The sequence below is a fragment of the Canis lupus genome, chromosome X, assembly GCF_011100685.1.
Source record: "Canis lupus familiaris isolate Mischka breed German Shepherd chromosome X, alternate assembly UU_Cfam_GSD_1.0, whole genome shotgun sequence".
Lineage (NCBI taxonomy): Eukaryota > Metazoa > Chordata > Mammalia > Carnivora > Canidae > Canis > Canis lupus.
The window spans coordinates 91473511-91494089 of NC_049260.1; the positions used below are offsets into that span (position 1 = coordinate 91473511).

Sequence of the window (20579 nt, forward strand, 5' to 3'; positions counted from 1 at the left end):
AAATGGTGCCTCCAAACTTGGGTTCGTGGTGTAGGCAAAGCAGAATCTCAGGATTATCTGATAGAGCAATCCTTAAATACCTTTTCTTTCACAGTGCCTTTATCTTTTCACCCTTTAGTGCATTAATCAGAAGCCTGAAAGAGCAGTTCCGAGAACATCTAGCCATCACGAATTGTTTATCTGGTTCCCCACCTCTCCAGTTTGAGCCTAAATTGGGCAGATGGACTGCTAGTCTTCGCCTCAGACCTCCTGGGGAAAAAGCCTGGAAGCACCCCTCCCCCCCCCCCCCCCCCCCCGCCCACTAAGTCATTCAATGTTTAATAACCCCTAGCTTTGAAAAGAGGTGTTTTGTTTTGTTTTCCACAGAGAAACCTAGGTTAAGAATTAGCTGGATCAAATTTAGTGTATTTTCAATGATGCCCCCCTCACTGGGGACGAGAATGACTCTTACTTTTTCCCTCTATGCACTATCCTTTTGTACCCTTGAAGTCTCTTAGGGTACCTCTCCGCAGGTCCTGGAAATTGCCTTCAGAACCCATATTTAAAGAGAATTGGCAGTGCATCCACATGGAACTCTCAGTTTCATTTCTCCACTGGCCTAGAGGCTGGCTCTGAAGTAACAGGGTGAGGCAATTAGTACCTTGGCATGCTGACTCCACATTTATCCTTGAGCTCTTTGGGCCCGTGGAAGCCCAGAACTCATACCAGAAATGCAATGGGATCTTTTCACGGAACCATAGACCGCCTCGCATTTATTTTATGGGTCTAACAGAAAGCCCATGACTTTTAAAATGCACCTCATAAAGTGAGCGAACAGTAAGCTTGTCTGTAGCTTAGTGGACATTCAGTTTCTAATTCCTTTAGGCTAGGAAGGTGTCTGCTGGTGTGTGCATGTTTGAGCTCCTCAGCAAATGTTGCTAACTGGCTGCAGGGGAGCTTCTCTATGAAGAAAGGCAAATAGCATGAGAAGCAAGCTTTCCAGATCTGGTTTAAGAGTGTTCGCTTTCCAAGTGATTAGCTGTATTTGACTTCTTGCTGTCAACTAACTTGGAAGTGTGTTCTTTTGATGGCCGGAAGTCTGGAAGCATCCATGCAGCCAAGTTTGACAATGTCTGGGCTGATAGCTGGAGTGACTGTGAGTGTTTGGGAGTGTCCAAGCTCACGGTGAGAGCCCGGTGGCTTGGCCGTGGCCTTGAGCTCACAGATGCCTCGAACTGAATGTGGTTCCACTGTGTTATGTTTAAAGACCTTCGCTGAGGTGAGTGACTCTGTTTCCTTCTTTTGCAGTGTATTTATGGAAAACCCGCAGGGTCTGTTTTTACCACAAATGCTTATGCTGTTGTCTCACATCACAACCAAAATCCAGAGTTCTATGATGAGGTAAGGATGCATTTTTCTAATGTTTGTACAACGCTGTGATGGCTCTTCTTTTATCTCTTCATTTCCATCATTTTATCTACCTTTGTGATCCCTGAATGTTTTGTCCTATGAAAGTAGGAAGCATCACACCATGACAAAGGGCTTGATGCCCTTTGATGACAGTGGAATTTGCCCACAAATTGAAGGGGCCCTGGCGAGAGGTAACATTGTAGGGAATGAACATGAGACTAGAGCTAGGATTCTAGCCCTAGCTTTGACAACAGCTGGCTCTGGGGACCTTGAGCAAGTCACTTCCCCTTTTCCGAGTCTGTTACCTTAGCTTTCAATTAAGAAACTCAGAGTTTCTAAAGGCTCTTCTAGATCTTTCTTCCTGAGTCTCCCATTTCCTCAGCTTTCAAATAAAAAATTCAGGAAAGATTTTCTGAAGGCCCTTCTGGATCTTTCTTCCTGAGTCTCCCATTTCCTCAGCTTTCAAATAGGAAATTCAGAAGAGATTCTCTGAAGGTCCTTCTAGAACTTTCTTCTAGTGGTTTTACATGGAGTTGGGGGTGCAGCCATTCTGTAGGTGAAATGCTTTGAGAGACACAGCAGCACGTGAAGGCCACCAGAATCCCATTGGCTGCTCTGACGCCTCAGTGCAGTGTAGACAAAGGGGAATGGCACCGTCTCCCAACTCCATGCTCCCCTCCCCCGCCCAAGTCTATCTCTCTGGCCCTGCCTCTGCCTCTCTTTCCTTCTCCATCTCTATTATCTCTATGTACTTGCCAGTGTCTCTCTTAGTCTCCGTCACAGCCTCTTCCAATTGGTATGTCCCTGGCTTATCCAACTCTGCAGACTGCTTTTGGTTCCGACATGTCTCCGCGAACCTGTATATGCATCCCAGACCAGAAGCATTGCTCTTTCTGCTTCTCAGGTTTCTCTGTCTGAAACCATCCCCACTGCTGTCATGATTTTCCCGAGGTCCACTGCTGTCATATGGAGGCTTTGTACTGCAGCTTTAGGCCTCATCCCTTTCTCTAGTGCTCTTAGTGTTGTAGGGGATGAGGAGGAGCGTAGTAGTTTTGCCACCCGGGGAGAGAGCATGCCCATATTTATGTGCAGCAGAGCATTAGACACCCAGATGGTCTGGCTGCTGTGAATAGGCGTGTTCCATGGTGAAATATACCTACAACAGAGATTAGTTCTAATACCTAAACCATGCCTTGTGTGAATGATAATGAGGCCACATGTCCAACACCAAGCTGTTTTTTAAAAAATTTTATTTGTTTGTTTGTTTGTTTGTTTGTTTATTTATTTATTTATTTGAGAGAGAAAGAGAACAGGAGGGGAGGGTGAGGGGGAAGCAGACTTCCCACTAAGCAGGAAGCCTGACATGGGGCTCCATCCCAGGACCTGAGCCCAAGGCAGCCACTTAGCCCGCTGAGCCACCCAGGCGTCCCAGCACCAAGCTGTTTAATTTTTTTTTCCAAGCTGTTTTAATATGTCCCCCTCTCTCATCAACACTAGTCACTCCAGAAAACTTGATCAGGTAGTAAGTCATCCACATGATTTTTAGGATGCCAGAAAGAAAACAGGCTTTTCAGTCATTCAATCTATATTGACCAAGACAGTGAGAGCGAGAGATGGAAAGAGATTGCCTGTGTTTCTCTGCAGGTATATGCATGTGCATCAAATTGGTTAAATCTGTGATATGTCTTTTGCGTTCTTCCGGGAGACAGTAAAGACATTTGGTTGGGTCCTGATTAAAAATCACTTGAGATTGTATTAAAGTATTAATTTCTGAGATTAAGTTCATGTGTCAAGGGTGACAATGTTTGTTAATTTAAGAGTAGTCTTCCATTTTTCTTCAAAAGATAAACTGTAATTGCTGGATACCATAATATCACGGTGACTTTTTGCACATTTATTTGCAGAGCTTTTTTTTTTTTTTTCCACACAAAGGAAGGCAACAATTTAGAGTAAAAGAAACCTTTCTGGTTCAGTCTGCATTTTAGATCGATTGCATCCACTGACTTGGATTGAGTTACAGAGGATCCCTGGGCTGTGAGGCTGTGGTTTTGATCCAGTGTTTTAGAAAATCCCATTGCAAAGTTGAATCCAGGAGAACCCACTGGGCTCTCCAGTGCAAGTAATGAATCAGCCCTCACTACCCAGGAGACTGTTGTCAAATTGAAACTGACTGGAAAAGCCTTTAGAGTACATTTAAATGATATCTATGATTTGATGACTTGGCTTGTTGTTTAGAAAAATACGTCATTGGAAAAGTATGATGAAACTGAACTAAAGGTCTGACTGTCCAGCTTGACAATGAAAACAAAACAAAATGCTATGTGTAATTTTGCTGTCCTTTCAGATTAAAATTGAGCTTCCCATTCACCTGCATCAAAAACATCATTTGCTTTTTACTTTTTATCATGTAAGTTGTGAAATTAACACAAAAGGAACAACCAAAAAGCAGGACACGGTTGAAACTCCAGGTACGTGTACTCCCTTAAAAGTCTCTTTCTACAGCTATTTGAGATGGAATTGTCTAGAATGTAACCTCTTTTGCCCCAGCTACAAACCACTTCTTCCCCTTCCCCCAAAGTACATTTCTGAGTCAAAAAGTTCATCGGGAAAAGATGAATTATGCGTTCATTTGAACATCATTTCCATCACATGTCCTGTCCAAGTCCTTGCCAGTGCGCTTGGACTACTGCAAGCAACTCAAAGTAATACATACATCACAGAGTAATACTTCTCGTACAGAAACACATCCTGTGGTATATAGTATTTCTTGTAAGTAGGATGGCCCAGCAACCAGAACTTTCCAGTTGGGCTCACTAAGGGAGTGGGAAGTAAGCCCAGAACCAGGGATACATTTGAGCCTGAGGGAGATTGGGGACCACTTGGTTCTAGTGAGAACAGAGCAGATTTAATGAATTCAAATAAACTCTAGTAGTGAAGTGCCAGTCTTGGTCCCATTTGGCAAAGCTTTATTTTTTTATTTTATTTTTATTTTTTCGGCAAAGCTTTATATATACCAGTGGAAAGCATCCTTAGAGGAACACAGAGGCCCTGTAAACATGGTGTGTACCACTGCCACTAGGTAAATGTCAGCATGCGCTGGGATTCAGATCCAAGCTAGCCCCAATCAGTCTTAAATTCATTCATTTATTCATTCATTCACTAAATACGTCTGCATGTTTATTACGTGCAAGCTGTTTTAGTAGGTACTAAGGAGAATGCAGTGGAGACTCAAACAGATCTCACCTTAAGTGAGCATATGGTCTAGCAGCAGAAATGAGATCTGTATAGACAACTCCAATATAAGACAGAAAGTAGTAGTTACCAAGAAAGTGGTGCTGTGTAATCTCAAGGAAGAGTGAGTTATTACTTTGGCTGGTTGGAGGGACCAGTGGCTGGGAATCTGGGAAGGCTTCCTGGAGGAGATGGTATTTGGGTGAGGCCTTAAAGGGGCAGGGTAGAGTTGGAGAATGCCATGATGGCAGGAAGGTTAAATTCCAGGATAATGGAAGAATTTGTGCAGAGGCAGAGTACTGAGGGGTATCGACAGGGAACATGTGTGGTTCAATCCGACCAGAGCACAGGGTGCTGGGAGGGGAAGCCACGGGACGTCAGATTGAAAAGGAGACACCAGATCACGGAAAGCCTTGAACACCAGACCATGGATTTGATTGTATTCTGTGACCAATATGGAAATATTGAAGGGTTGTAAAGGCCGATAAGAGCTGTTCTGCAGGAAGTCTGTCAGACAGTGAGGTGATGACAGAGGGAGCTGGAGCAAGAAGGAAGGAAGAAAAATCAGTTAGGGGCTCCCTCAGAAGTCCAGGAGGAAAGGAGGCTACACGGCAGCAGGAGCAGGGGGACGGAGAAAAAGAGATTATAGAAGAAGAGTATAATTGGGTCTGGCAAATGGTTGGAAACTAGAGAGAGAGACTTCAAAGTTAGCACAGAGGCTTTGAAACTGGGAAGAAGGAATTTGCAAGTAGCAGAATCACAGGTGAGGACCATAGGTTTTGGACTGATGTTGAGTGTGAGTGATGCTCGCCAGGCAGCCAGACTGAAATAACTAGGAAGTTGCCCTTATGGATAGTGTGTTCTCTATGCCCTGTTCTCTAACTCCAAAGAAGTTGCAGTTCGTTCAGGGTAGGGACCTCGAGGGTGGAGAAGAAATCTGGCAGGATGATAGGAACCCAAGACCGTGCATGTCCTAAAAGACAAATTACTATTTCCTTATTTAAATCTTAGACCAGGGACGCCTGGGTGGCTCAGTGGTTGAGCGTCTCTGCCTTTGGCTCAGGGTGTGATTCTGGAGTCCCGGGATCAAGTCCCACATCGAGCTCCCTGCAGGGAGCCTGCTTCTCCCTCTGCCTATGTCTCTGCCTCTCTCTGTATCTCTCATGAATAAATAAATACAATCTTGAAAAAAATAATAAATCCTAGACCAAACTAGGTAAAGGGCTCGGTAGAGCTTAAGAGGGTTATTCCGTGGGCCACTCATCACTTCTAACTGTCCATCCTTAAGTGGCTTCACGTTTCTGAGCCAGACGGTGTTTGCTTGCCATCATACCTTTCTGTCTTCCAAGTGCTCTATATGAGTTTTGACTGAGAGATACCCTTGGCCATGCTCTGATTTACTCACAGCACAAAAATGTTGCCTAAGCAAATCCATAGAGACAGAAAGTAGATTAGCAGTTGCCAGGGACTGGGGGAAATAGGGAGTGACTACTACTTTTCTTTTATAAGATTTTTTTAATTTGACAGAGAGACACACACAGAGAGACAGAGACAGAGACAGCACAAGCAAGGGGAGCAGCAAGCAGAGGGAGAGGGAGAAGCAGATTCCCCATTGATCAGGGAGCCTGATATGAGGCTCGATCCCAGGACCCTGGGATCATGACCCAAGCAGAAGGCAGATGCTCAACAGATTGAGCCACCGAGGCGCCCCTAGGGAATGACTTCTAAGGGGTGTGGTGTTTGTTTTTTGGCGTGGTGGAAGAGTTTTGGAATTAGATAGTAGCAGTGGATGATGCCCAGCTTTGTGAATATGCTAAAAACCATCAAATTGTGCGCTTTAAATAGATGAAGCGTATGGTATCTGAATTATAGCTCAATAACAATGTCGACTGGGAAAAATATCACCCAAGAACGAGAAATAGACTTTCCTGTTTTCTGGGCTGGAAACCTTTGGTCGTTTGTCTAATTTTCAGTTAAGTACTTTGACAGAGTCCTTTAGAATGGTTCCTGTGCTCATGTTACTTTTCCTCTGCTCTTTATACAAGAAGAGCTCTGGGTAAAGCATTTCTGAAGTTGTACTAGTAAAGATGCCCTTCAGGCGTGTTTCAGAGTCTGAGAAAGCCATTTAGCTGACTTAGAGAAAGCAACATATTTGTCTTTAAGGAATTAAAGCATTTGCCAAATTAAACACGTGAATGAAAACATTCTAACCAGATTTGTGTTGACTTCTGTGTTCACAGTATAAACATACGCACACTCACGCAAAGAATTTTAAAGAATCTGAAGGCAGCGGCTCTAAAAAGTGCTCTCCAGCCAACACCCTCTCTCATATGCCAAAACTTGGTCCAGAGCAAGCTTTTTTACAGCTGAGTTCTAAACACTTGAAGCCCTGAGTAAGCTCCATAATGGAAATAATGATACTGCTCAACCTGAGGAACACAGATGGCTCTGGCTTTTTTAGCTAGAACATGATGAGTTTTTTAATAGAAACCCAAGAGGCTCTTTTGGGTAGAACTGTTAAGAAATACAGAGACCGGGAGGAAATCTCTCAGTGGATTCAAGTTTAAACACTATGCCCTGTCTGCATTCTGCTCCCCCACCTCTTCCTTCTGTAACCAGGAAAACTGCCCTGTTGAGCACCGCCTTGTATGAATATGGGCTGTAACCTTTACTCGTGACCTTAATTTTCCATAGTTCCTTGTCTTTGGGTTGCCAAAAGACAATTCAGAGCCTGCCAGTTGCTGGTTGAGATTATCCCAGACATGAGACTCCCATATTCTCACTAAGGATAAATGAGAGAGCCCTGAATCTTAAAAAAAAAAAAAAAAATGTCCACCACAAATTATCCCCCGAAGGGTAAAGATAATGATACTGATGAACTTCTAAAATTTTGAAGTATTTTCCTCTATTATCTCTCTTCGGTTTCCCGATAACCATTTGATGGAGACACTACCTGTTTCTGGTCCCAATTTCTGGTCCAGGGAGTGGAGGGAAGAACTCATTCATGGCTAGGCTGGGATTAGGAAGCCATTCCAAGGCAGTGTTCCTTCCCCAGGATTCAGATGCCCCACATGTGCACTCCCATGTACAGATCCCCAGAAATATCACGACCCTGCCCTGCCCCCCAGCACTCTGAGATTTGCGTGGCTAATGGCATTTCTGATTTCATTTCTCATGAGTGATTATTGTCTTGGCAGTTGGCTTTGCCTGGGTTCCTTTGCTGAAGGACGGTAGGATCATTACCTTTGAGCAACAGTTGCCAGTGTCAGCCAATCTTCCCCCGGGCTACTTGAATCTGAATGATGCAGAATCCAGAAGGGTAAGAAAATAACTGCCTTTGCTGAAGTGATCATGATGAAATGCTTAAAAAGTACAGAATTCGGCCTTCTAGTGGGTAGCCCCACAAAGTCTGGTGTGAGGACTGGCCCCCAAGAAAAAGTAGTATGGAAAATAAGCCAGAGCAGTTTGACCAAGTTACCTCGGGTCTGTGGATTCTTTTTTTTTTTTTTTTTTTAAACAGTTGACTTCTAAGGAATCCCTCCACCCAACATGGAGCTCAAATTCACAACCCCAAGACCGAGAGTCACATGCTCTTCTGACCGAGCCAGCCAGGCACCGCTCATGTCTGTTGATTCTTTTTTTTAAAAAAGATTTTATTGATTTATTCATGAGAGATAGAGAGAGGCAGAGACATAGGTAGAGGGAGAAGCAGGCTCCCTGCGGGGAGCCTGATGCAGGATTTGATCCCAGAACCCCAGGGTCATGGCCTGAGCCAAAGGCAGGTGTTCGATCACTGAGCCACCCAGGTGTTTTGTGTCTGTTGATCCTAATAACAATTTTAAGAGCTGGGGCTCAGATTCTGGGGCTTCAGATTCCTTTAAAAATGCATTTATTTAGTAATTCATTTTTATTGTAACATAAAAGTATCAGCCTGCAAAGGATAAGAAATTCAAAATGATTTAGGATCCATTTATTCTCAAGGCAGGTTATTATTTCCAATAATTCCCTATGGGTGAAACTAACATATTTGTTTTTTTGGGGAAAAAGTTGACATGTTTAAAGGTGTCATGTGCTACTCATCTATCCATAGCTATATTACAGAAACTCCTGTCTGTATTTTCCATTCACAGCAATCTAATGTGGATATTAAGTGGGTAGATGGTGCAAAGCCTTTGTTGAAGATTAAAAGCCACTTAGAGTCTACGATTTATACTCAAGTAAGTTGTATCACGTGAATTTTGTCAATTTTGATATTTGAATTATTTTTTTAAAGTTTATTTTTTAAAAATAAAAAATTCTTTTTTATTAAAAAAATAATTCTTTTTAAAAAAAATTTTATTAATTTATTCATGAGAGACATACAGAGAGAGACTGAGACATAGGCAGAGGGAGAAGCAGGCTCCCTGTGGGGAGCCCAATACAGAACTCCATCCCAGGACCCCAGGATCATGCCCTGAGCCGAAAGCAGACGCTTACTACTGAGCGACTCAGGCGTTCCATAAAGCTTATTTTTTGAGTAATCTCCATACCCAGCATGGGGCTCGAACTCACAGCCCTGAGGTCAAAGTCGCATGCTCTTCTGACTGAGCCAGCTGGGCACCCCTGAATCTACTTGTTGTTTAGAATAGACTATATTTGATTCCTGCAGCCTTAGAGAAGTTGTGGCCTTAAAGACTTTCTCATTAGTAATAGCATCGTTCTTAATAGTAATAGCTCAAATTTTACAATCCCTTTCAAATCCCCAAATCCATTTATTCCCATTAATAGATTCAAGCCTCACAAAACTGAAAGGATTGTAGAGGCCCTTATCACCTCTTTGAAAAAATAAATTTTAGTTTCTGAGATTTACAGAAAAATAGGACAGTACAGAGAATTCCCATATACCCTGTGTCTAATTTCCCTGTTATTTTTTAAAAAGATTTTCTGTATTTATTTGAGAAAGAGCACAAGCAGGGGGCGGGGCAAAGGGAGAGGGAAAAGCAGGCTCCCTGCTAAGCAGGGAACCCGATGTTGGGCTCAATCCCAGGACTCTGGGATCATGACCTGAGCTGACAGCAGATGCTTAACCAACTGAGCCATCCAGGTGCCCCACCTGATTTCCCTGTTAGTAACCTCTTGCATTCATTAGTATGGCACACTTGTTACAATTAATGAACCAGTAGTGATACCTAATGACTAAGGCTTGTATTTACTCAGATTTCCTTTGTTTTTACCTATTAATGAGCTTTTTATGTTCCACAATTCTCTCTAGGTTAGCATATTACATTTAGTCGTCACATCTTCGTAGGCTCCTCTTTGCTGAGTTCTTGGACAGTCGTCTTTTTTTTTTTAAAGATTTTATTTAGAGAGAGAGAGAGAGAGAGAGAGAGAAGCAGAGACATAGGCAGAGGGAGAAGTGGGCTCCATGCAGGGAGCCTGATGTGGGACTCAATCCCAGACCCTGGGATCATGCCCTGAGCCGAAGACGGGTGCTCAACCGCTGAGCCACCCAGGCGTCCCATACAATCTTTGTTTTTGATGACCTTGTCCATTTTCATGGGTAGGAATATTTTGTAGGATGCCCCTCTGTTGGAATTTGCCTGGTGTTTTTCTCATGGTTAGACTGGAGTTAAACCCAGAAATTTGAAGTCAATGGATCATGGATGACTAATACAGTTTACTCTTCACCTTATCATCCATGCAGTTAGAATCAGATGTCTGTTGGAAGGCTCAAGCACGTTTGAAAAATCACCAATGGAGAAGGCGAAGTCCACGTTCCTTGATGTGGCCTTAAAAGACCCTTCTTGGCTCACCTTGCCCACCTCACTATTTCATAGATGGAGAAACCAAAACTTGGTCGGGTTAGATGACTTACCCGTGGTCACACAGATAATAATTAGAGGAAGCAGGTCAAAATTCACATCTTATTATCCCAGTTCCTAGTAGAATACATGCTGTCCACAATGCCAGTATATGATTTGTAGATACTATATGGGACAGCTGGACACTTGTCAGCCAAGCGCCATGATAAATTGAACAAGCCTGAGACTTGTCTGGTCCCTTCCTGCTGCTACTTTTTCTTCATCTGTCAATCCAGACCTCTGTTCCTACTCACTTTATTAAAATGTAGAAGCAGTCCAACTTCAGAGGCTATACTCATCAAATAAAAGAATTAAAGAGTGAGTAGTTGCACCAGAATTGTGGCCTACCTGCTGTGCTTAGGTACATGCTCGCTTGGCATGGTTTTGCTGCTGTGTGTGGTGGTCAAGGGGACTAAGGGACATGGCCACTCATGTTGGTAGCTGTGGCTGCTGAGTCTGGGTGCTCGAAGACCCGGATAGGTAGGTTTGCAAGATGTGGGCAGAGGGGGGCACTAGAGAGCAGTGTCCAAGGGTAAGGAATCGAATTTCATGTGGCCAAGGACATCTGTTTTTCAGGATCTCCATGTGCACAAATTCTTCCATCATTGTCAGCTGATTCAGTCAGGCTCCAAAGAAGTTCCGGGGGATCTCATCAAATATTTAAAGGTAAATGAACAGCAGCTTTCTGTGAAAAGGTTTGTTTTTCGTGTCTTTCTTGTTGCCACCTTTTGATGAGGGTGGTGGGGGGGAGAATCAAACTAACCCCTTAAAATACTCTGGACTCTGTATCCTCAAGAGAATACTTTCTTTTATGTGCTCTTCTATCAAGTGCCTGTTAGGAGCAGACAGCAGAGCTACTACATTAGGAAGCAAATGTTATAGCTAGAATGTGTCGACATATTTTTGAAAATCTCGTGAAAATGTTTCTTTAGTTCCATAAATTGATTTTTTCAGGTCTTTTCTCTTCCTGCGGCCTGCCCAGTAAAGGTGTTGTAGGGAAAAGGGGCAGGAGGAATGGATTCCCTTTTGCTTCAAATAAAATGACGATTCCTGTGTCTGGGTGGAAGATGATCAAAAGGATCGACTAAAGATAGAAAAACCTAGTTTTTATGTGTTGCATGGAAAGTCTTAAGAAACACCATATTTTATCAAATGTGTTGAGACCCAAGACTCCCACCTATTCCCTAACATGGTAGGACTGAACTACACATCATGGGACCCAGCTGACAGTGACTCTTTATTTTGGTTGTCCCTTTGGTAGGTCAGCCATGGCAAGTCTGAGGAATTTTTATTTCACATGAAATCTCTACAGGATTTCCCTTTGGACATATGTTACTACTTAATGATAGTCTCAGGAAACAAAAATGTCCCTTTCTTTCAGAGAGGTAGTATGAGATGAGATAATATGTATGGGTTCTGCAATCATTAACTGAGTTTGTGTCCTGGACTTGTCACTCATTAGCTCTGTGATTGACTTTGGCCAAGTTACTAAACTACTCCAGGCCTTTTTTTCTTCATCTGTCAAAGAGGGATAGCTAGTAATACCAATGTGAAGGGTGGCTTTGGGGCTTAAGTGAGTTAGGGCATCTACTGTGTAGTATAGTAATCACTCAGTCTACACTGATTTCTTGAGTGCTTTCTAAGGGCCAGGCATCATTCTAAGCATTTGGAATAGAAATGAAGAAAACAAACACTATCCCTATTGTCAAGGAGCTTATTACTTTCTTGAGGCAGATGGACAATAAGCAAATAAATGAACATATGAATATGTATATTCACCCAGGTGGTAATAAGTGCCACAAAGAAAACCCAAACATATCAAAGAGGAATAAAGAGTGGTAAGGGGTCCCTCTTCTTGATAAAAAAAAGATGCCAGAAAAGATCTCTGGCAAAGTGATATTTGCCAGAGACCTAAAGGAAATGAGGGCACCAGCATGGTAGACTTCTGGGGGAGCTGGGAACAGCAAACGCAGACTGAGAAGCTAGCTTGGCATGCTCGATGGACAGCGGGAATTCCAGTGCGTGTGACTGGCACACGGAGTGAGACGACGTCGTATTGGAAAGGTAGCTAAGGAGCTAGTTGGGCGAGGCCTCATAAGCCATGATGACGAGTTTGAATTGTGCCTTCAGTGAAGTGGGAAGCCTTGCAGGGCTTTGAGCAGAGGAGCTACGTGATGGGATTTGGGTTTTGAAAGTCTCATTCTGCCTACCATATTGAGAAGATACTGTTGGAAGGGTAGAAGCAAGCGGACAGTTGATAAATGGTGGCTATTATTCTTAATTCTCATTAAGAAGTATAATAGTCCCCTAACATTCAAATCCTTTCCTTGGTTAACATCTAGAAAGCCCGATCTCTGTACGAATGCTTAGGCTGTTAAGATCTTTGGCTTTTCTTCCAGTGGGGAAGTTTTGTAAAAGTTTTAACAGAATGGAATGGAACAGAGCATCATTTTCAAATATACTGGTATTCTTAAAATGGAGAAAAAAAATGTACTCATTCGTATTTTTGTTCTTAAGGATGTGAAATTTGTGATATTTATGTGACCTTTGCTTGCCCTCTAGTGGCAGTAAGTGAAATGCCACTCGATTTCAGACCTACTAGCCCAGTTCTCTTAGGGACCCTTAGCACTGAAAGGGCATCTTGAGAGGTTTTTTTTTTACACGTGAGTAAAATGAATGAAGCTCAAGTAGAGGGGATTTGCTTGTGGTCACTCACCTGGTTAGTAGCAGAGCCAAACCTGTGACAGGTGTCTCTTGACTCCTGGTCCTGTGTTCTTTCTACCAAATCTTGCTATCTGTTGTCCCTGTAAATGACATCATTTCACCAATTCACTTACCTTTTCCTTGCTGGGCTTTTATGCATGTACTATTTTCCCAGATGCTGTGAGGCTTGCAGAGGAGAATAACTCAGGGTCATTGCCCATGGGGATCTTAAGACCAGTCGGAGAGACAGGACATATAGAAGTGGAATATAAGTGAGCAGTACCAATGAGAGTCCAAAGCAATATGTGATAGATAGCAGATGCACAATACAGGTTATAGTGCTAAGGGTTCAGGGAACTGAGGGATCCCTGAGACTAGTGGCCTCCGATCTTTTATCTTATGCTTTGGTTCCTTAGTTGGGGTAGTGAGGGTAGAAATGAGTAATTTGAGATCAAGATGAATGCCACGAAGAAAATAGAACGGATTAATGGGATCCAACATGACAGGAGTATGTTCTAGATGGAGTTGTCAGGGAAGGCTGTCTGAGGAGATGATGGATCAAGCTAAAAAAAAAAATCGATGAGAGGAAGACGAGCGTAGGTGCTAAAGCTGTGGCAAAGGAGAACAGAATATTGCAGCGGGTGGAAACACCTTGTGATGGCATTTAAAGGACAGGAAAAAAGAAAAGACAGTATAGCTGGAAGGCAGTGAGCACCTTGGGCGAGGGGTGGGAAGTGGCATGAGATGAGCTTGCAGAGAGAGGTGGGATACATGTAGGCACAGGAATCCCTGGACAGCCTTTTGTTTGTGATGGTTTGGTTTGTTTGTAATAAGAGGGAAAAAAAAAGAACCCTTTTGCTGTTGCATTGAGAGTGAATCCTGAGGAGCAACACTAGATCAGTTTTGCACTGAATGCCCAGCTCTCCCTTCTACCTGATATTATCCCACTTTACCTTTTACCTGCCTCCTCTCTGAAGCCTTAGTGGACACTCCCTGCCCACGGGAAGACTCAGTTGCTTTTTCCTTCATGCATTTTGTACATACCACTCCTGGGCTGTTGACCATTTGTATTGTAGATTTAGTTCCAGGTCATTCACCCCACAGACTCTGAACCACTTGATGGGAGGAAATGGGGTATTTTTTATATGCTTGGGCCTTGGAAGTTCATTAGGTATGCCTTGATCAAATGAGTGGCTTCACCGAAGAAGGGGTTTCAACTAGACTTGGAGGGGTGGCTAGGATGTGACTAAAAACTGAGCAAATGCACAAAGGTGGGAATGCATAGCTTCTACTCCCAGAGCAGTCAAGGCACCAGTTGGACCTTGTGAAGAATGATGAGTGTTGAGGCTAGAAATCTAGGTTTGGTCCTAAGTAATCTCGGATCCTAGATAAGAGCTTCTCAACCTTGCGCTGTTGACATTTTGGACGGGTTAATTCTTTGTTGTAAGTGGCTATCTAGTACATGGTAAGGTGTTTAGCAGAAGCCCTGGCCTCTGTCCTCTACAAGTCAGTAGCACCCCTAGTTGTGACAACTCAAAATGCTCCAGACATTGTAGGATGTCCCATTGCATGGGAGGGGGCGGAGGGCAAAGCCAGCCCTGGTTGAGAGCCAATGCCCTGGGTAATGGGGAGGCATCACGGACATTTTGGCAGAAGTTGGTGTGATGGGACCCTATTGGAGGATGATGAATATGGAGATGAGAGGTGGATGTATGGGGAGTAAAGGGAACCTGTGTGGAGACCTTACCAGGAAATGATTAGACTGTTTTGGTTATAGGTTAAGAGTGGTTATGGCAGTAAGGCTAGAAGAGAGGGGACAAAAGGAAGGAAAAGCTGGAAGGATAGACCATGGGTTCCTTGAGCTTGATCTCTTGCTTTCCATCTGGTTGAAGAGAATCTGCCTGAAGGAAGATCTTAGAGGTCAGTGCTGAGATGCTTCACATATAGATGATAGCGTCCTGAGAAGGGATGGTGAGGGTAAGGATAGAGAGACAGAGCAGAAGTAAGAGAAATAGTGAGTTCCTTGTGTACAGAATCCTGTCTTCTCCATCTCTGCATTTCCTATAGCACTGAACCTTGAACTGGTATAGTAGGTGCCCAGTGACATGGCTCATTTTCACCTTTTGGTTGGCTGGCTGATTAAATGATTGAGTGAATGCCTGAGTGAATGAAGGAAGGTGGGGAGAAGGAAAGGAAGAAGAAAGAAATGTTACAGACTTTACTGCTTGGATCATTTCTACGTATATACAGACACATTTCTTTTTTGTGCTGTTGACACGCCTATGGCTAGAGACAGGGCATTAGCACTTCGAAGAAATGTACTCTGGGGATGTCTGAATGCAGTGCTGCCTCAGATTTATACAGATGGTGCCTGTATAAAACCAATTATATAGAGAAGTGCACTTTATTGAATCCCACTTACTTTCTCAGCAGATTAACTGATGGTCTGCATTCTGTAGACACTGTATGCTAGGGGGCAGTCTCCGGAACCTCTAGACACATCTGCTTTCCCACTCCAGTGGAGTGTTGGTTTACCAGGAGTCAGTTGTCTTTATTCCCAAACCCCTTTATCCCAGTTATCCTCTTTATCTTCAGTAGATAAAATATTTAATATGAAACAAAATCTGAGTGCCAAAATAAAGATGTGGATAAAGTAATTAACAAGACAAAGTCCCCTGTCATAGGAAGCTCCCATCAAAGTGGGCTTCTATTCAAATGAATGTATTTCTCATTACTTAATTTTTTTGTTGTTTCACATTTGCAAGTTATATCATATTTATGTTTGTTTTCATAACTAATAATGACTTATTTTAGTGTTTGCATGCCATGGAGATCCAAGTCATGATACAGTTTCTACCTGTAATTCTTATGCAACTCTTCCGGGTTCTCACAAATATGACCCATGAAGATGACGTTCCTATCAACTGCACCATGTGAGTTTCGGTGTTATAATTACAAAGAAGCAAATTTTGTTTCTTTTTGCATTTCTTCATTTTAACTATAAATTTCTTTTCCAAATGAGAACCCAAAAGCCAGATTATCTAATATCCATTTTCTCTTGTTTCATGCTTCTCAGACTGGGGGACTTGTAGCCCCAGGGAGAGATGGTACCAGAAACCATAGGAGAAACTTAATGTGTTTTCCTCAACCAGGGGTTCTAAAACTTGGCTGCATGTTAGAATCACCTAGGGAGCCTTTAAAGAGGTCTGTGCCCAGACCATATTCATACCAATGAAACTGGGATATCTAGGGGTGAAACTGAGCATCAGTATTTTTTTTAAGTTTTCCAGGAGATTCCATAATGCAACGGAGCTTGAGAACCATTGCCCTAGACCAGTGTTGTCTGATAGAACTTTCTCCAGTCATGGAATTGTTCTATACTTGTGCTGTCCAATATGGTAGCCATTTGCCACATTTAGCTATCGAACACTTGAAATGTGGCCAGTGTAGCTGAGGAACTGAACTTTTAACTAGAGTTAATTTTAATTAAATAGCCACAAGTGCTGAGTGGCTCTCATGTTGGACAGAGTCACCCTGAGCCATGAATTTTTACTCAAAACAATGAGGGGAGTATTATTTTTATAGAAACAAACAGGGTATATTGTAGAGTAGAGGGCAAAATGCACTGATGTTTGCAATTAAAATTGGATACTTAAAAAAATTGAGAGCTCAATGCTGGATGTTTCTGGCTTTGCTGCTTCTGCTGTTGCCACAACCTCTCCCACTGGGCCTTAACCAATACCCCTGCAACTGTGTACTCATGCTCTGCTGTTGGGGATAGTCCGCTCAAAAACTGACAAAGCATTCCTCTAGCCTTGTGGTTCTCAAACGTGGCTCCTACCCCAGCAGCATCAGTATCACCTGGGAGCTGATGAAAAATGTTCATCATTTGAACTTCACCCCAGACGTCAGAAATCAGAAACTCAGGGAGAGGGGCCGAGCATTCTGTGCTCCAGGTGATTCCGATGCATGATGAAGTTTGAGAACCACTGCTAGTCTTGTATTGGAATTTTAGATTTATTGCCAACTGCAGGTCACGTCGTTATACCTGTCCTGTCTCTCTTCCTTTTGCCCATCTGTTGCCGTGCTTTTCATTTTATCTCTATATTTCCTTTCCTTTTACTCACTGGAGGGGATTTCAGTATTTACCCCACATAGTAGCTGTGACCATACTTGAAACGTGCGTGTGCAGAAATTTAGATCAGAGAAGAGACACCTGGGCTGCCCAAACACCATACCCTTCTTTTGAACCAGGCAATGTTTTTGCAAGGCCCTGAGCACGTTAGATGCTGAAATCTTTGTCAGACCATCCTATTGTATCTTCTGTAGTCCTCTCACTTTTAACACTTCAGGTAGTGTGGGAGGTATTCTTAGGGTTAGACAAACAAACGGTGGAAATTCACGGTAGCCTGACATGCTGACTTTTGCGAATGTGTTTTCAGGGTTCTCTTACACATCGTTTCGAAGTGCCATGAAGAAGGCTTGGATAATTATTTAAGATCCTTCATCAAGGTTTGTGGAGTCAGCTTTCTTTGGGGGCGGTTTCTTTTACATGAGAATTTTGACTGATGGTTAATTTTCCTTCCTTTGTAGTATAGCTTCCGACCTGAAAAACCAAGTGCTCCTCAGACCCAGCTGATACATGAAACTCTGGCTACTACGATGATTGCAATATTGAAACAGTCTGCTGACTTTTTAGCAATAAACAAACTGCTAAAGGTAAGGGAACAGGACAAAATAGGAAACAAAAGCAGCCAGAGATGTTCTCGCTGGGTACCTTCCTATCTGGATTCTGGTCTTTTTGCCATTTGCTCCCTTTCTTCACACCTCCACTCAGGTATCCTTGTCCCTCATGCTGTCCACATAACTTTCTTCATTCTCTTCACCCATCCTGCCCACCCCCTGTTCTCAGTCAAATGTGTAATAGAAAGAATTGTGTGAAAGAAGGATGTGGATTAGAATCCATCCCATAATAGTTCTGTGACCTGGAGCCTGCTATTGACCAGCTCTGAGCGTCCTAATTCCTCATTTTTAAAATATAGGTAGAGTGTTGAACACATGGTTCTGGCACATAGACACTCCAGTGATGGCTCTCCTTTTTATCATGATCTTTACCATTTCTGTTAATGGTTGAATTTCAGTTTCAGGCAACTGAGGATATATCTGCTTGAGACTTTTCTCGATCCTTCAGATCTACTTGGGCAAACACCTGTGCTCCTTGGGCTGGCTTCAGGATTGTACCAAGGGCAGAGTTGGGTCCCCCACTGGCTGTAGACATGAGTAAGACTCATTGTCTGTAGAGAATTTAAAAGCAATCATTAAATAAACTAAAAGTTGGTTTGCTTTCAGCACCATGTGTAAGCAAATCAAAACAATGTCAGTGATAAAATCCTTCCCTCCCTGCCTACAACAGAGACAAACATTCCCACCACAGGCCCTTTGCACCTCAACAGCCAGCCCTGAGGTACAATATTACTTTTCTGGCGAGACAATTTGAAAGTATTTTGTGAAACTTCAGTAGTGAATTGTGATCACTTTAAAATGTTAGAGTTCAGAGATAAGATCCATATTGATTTGTCTAACTTTAGTAAGTTTTGGGATTTGGGTAACTATTCAAAATTGATTTTATTTGTTTGTTTGTTTATTTTAGTACTCATGGTTTTTCTTTGAAATTATTGCAAAGTCTATGGCCACCTACTTGTTGGAAGAGAATAAAATTAAGGTAAGTAGGCTTAAGAATGATATTTAACATAGGCAAAGAAGACTAATATTATTCACAGGTAGCAGTGACATGCAAATCCTCTTAACCTAAGGGCTCTTAGCCCTTAGCAATTTTTCAATTTTGCCTTAAAAAACAACATTGGATATGTTGCATAAATCTGAGGTCTGACAGTTCATACATTTTCAAAGTCCTCAGAGACTCATCCACATGCATTCTTTCCTATTAGTTATTTGCCATGTAAAGCGCATTTTCTTTGAAGCTTTCTCTTTATCCTGTAGCTTAAAAATGTCTATGTCAAAACATTCATTTGGAAGAACAAGCGCCAAATCAGAAATAACCTTTCTCCTAGAAAGGTCTAAGACATGTATAAAGTTAAAAACACCTTATGTTTTTTAGATATGTTTCTGGAATGTGGTTCATACATATAGTTGTATATTTACATTCTCTTAAAAGTACAAAGGAATTTTCTTAGTTATAGGAATTATAGAATTCAGATTGTGAAGTGAAAGATATTCACCTCATATTTAACTATTTTTTAAAAGATTTTATCCATTTATTTATTTATTTTTTTTTTTGAGAGAGTGAGAGTGAGAAAGCGAGAGAGAGCGTGAGTGGAGGGGAGATGCAGAGGGAGAGAGAGAAGCAGACACCCTGCTGAGCAGGGACACAGGGGCTATGACATGAGCTCAAGGCAGATGTTTAACTGACTGAGCCACCCAGGAGCCCCTCATATATACCATTTTTATCAGATGTTTCACAAAATGGGTTTGCCAAAACAGAGATGCATGGATATATTCTTTGTGTGTCAGGGGGAAAAAATGGAATGAAAATCTGGGGTGTGTCTACATCTCAGGAACATAATTCCAAAATTGGTCTGTTGATGATTTCAGTCTGTTGTATTTAGAGATCCAGAGAGGTCCTATAATAATCTGAAGTGTACATTGAACTAGCGATGTCATTTTTAAGTTGGGAGAAAAGTTATACTCCAGTTAAAAAAAGCACATTCATGTCTGGAATGTGTTTGAAAATAAAAACAGCAATTGATTTAGACCTTTTGCAATTCTGACTTTTTGCTATGCCTATTTAATTTAAGCTTCCCAGAGGCCAGAGATTTCCAGAGGCGTATCATCATGTCTTACATTCATTGCTTCTTGCAATAATTCCCCACGTGACTATTCGCTATGCCGAGATTCCCGATGAGTCCCGGAATGTCAATTATAGTTTGGCTAGCTTCCTGAAGGTGAGTTAAAGGCAGCCAGAACATGGTAAGGAATTATTCTTCACCAACATGGTCTTTAAAGCCAAAGAAAAAAATTGCCCACTTTCTAGAGACTCGGCTAGGTCTTGGTAAGCCTGCTGGTGAAACCTCTGACTGAATCGATCCATCAGTTAAACAGCCTAGTCTGATTTTTTTTTAGGCCCCCCACTGAAATGGCTAATTAATTAAATCAGAGGTCCCACACAGGGGGCGTAGCCAGAAAGCATGTTTTGCTTGTTTCACATGATGTGTTTTCAAATATGTTAATTTGAGTGCCTTTAGATGGGGCATGTACTTTCTGGGTTGCCACAGTCCCCACCACTCCTTAGTACCCCCCCCCCACTCTATGTGTTTAAGTCACTTCTCTGACCCCTGCTGGCCTTTGAATTTGCAACTCTGGAACTGAAGCAGCCTGTGTGCTTACATAACCACGGCC

At 42.5% G+C, this 20579-nt stretch overlaps 1 protein-coding gene across 4 annotated transcripts in view; it reads left to right on the plus strand.

Annotated features, from left to right (window-relative positions):
- DOCK11 (dedicator of cytokinesis 11) overlaps positions 1–20579 on the plus strand; it is a 187708-nt gene that overhangs the window by 88867 nt on the left and 78262 nt on the right. For all 4 annotated transcript variants that reach the window (XR_005386410.1, XM_038588149.1, XM_038588150.1 and 1 more), the window contains exons 19-28: positions 1288–1380; positions 3734–3857; positions 7818–7939; positions 8751–8837; positions 11037–11126; positions 15978–16096; positions 17606–17675; positions 17757–17882; positions 18814–18885; positions 19979–20125. Coding sequence is in view for 3 of the 4 variants with exons in the window: in XM_038588149.1 (XP_038444077.1) it covers positions 1288–1380; positions 3734–3857; positions 7818–7939; positions 8751–8837; positions 11037–11126; positions 15978–16096; positions 17606–17675; positions 17757–17882; positions 18814–18885; positions 19979–20125 (1050 nt within the window). In the remaining variant the exon portion in view is untranslated. The remainder of the gene's footprint in view (positions 1–1287; positions 1381–3733; positions 3858–7817; positions 7940–8750; positions 8838–11036; positions 11127–15977; positions 16097–17605; positions 17676–17756; positions 17883–18813; positions 18886–19978; positions 20126–20579) is intronic.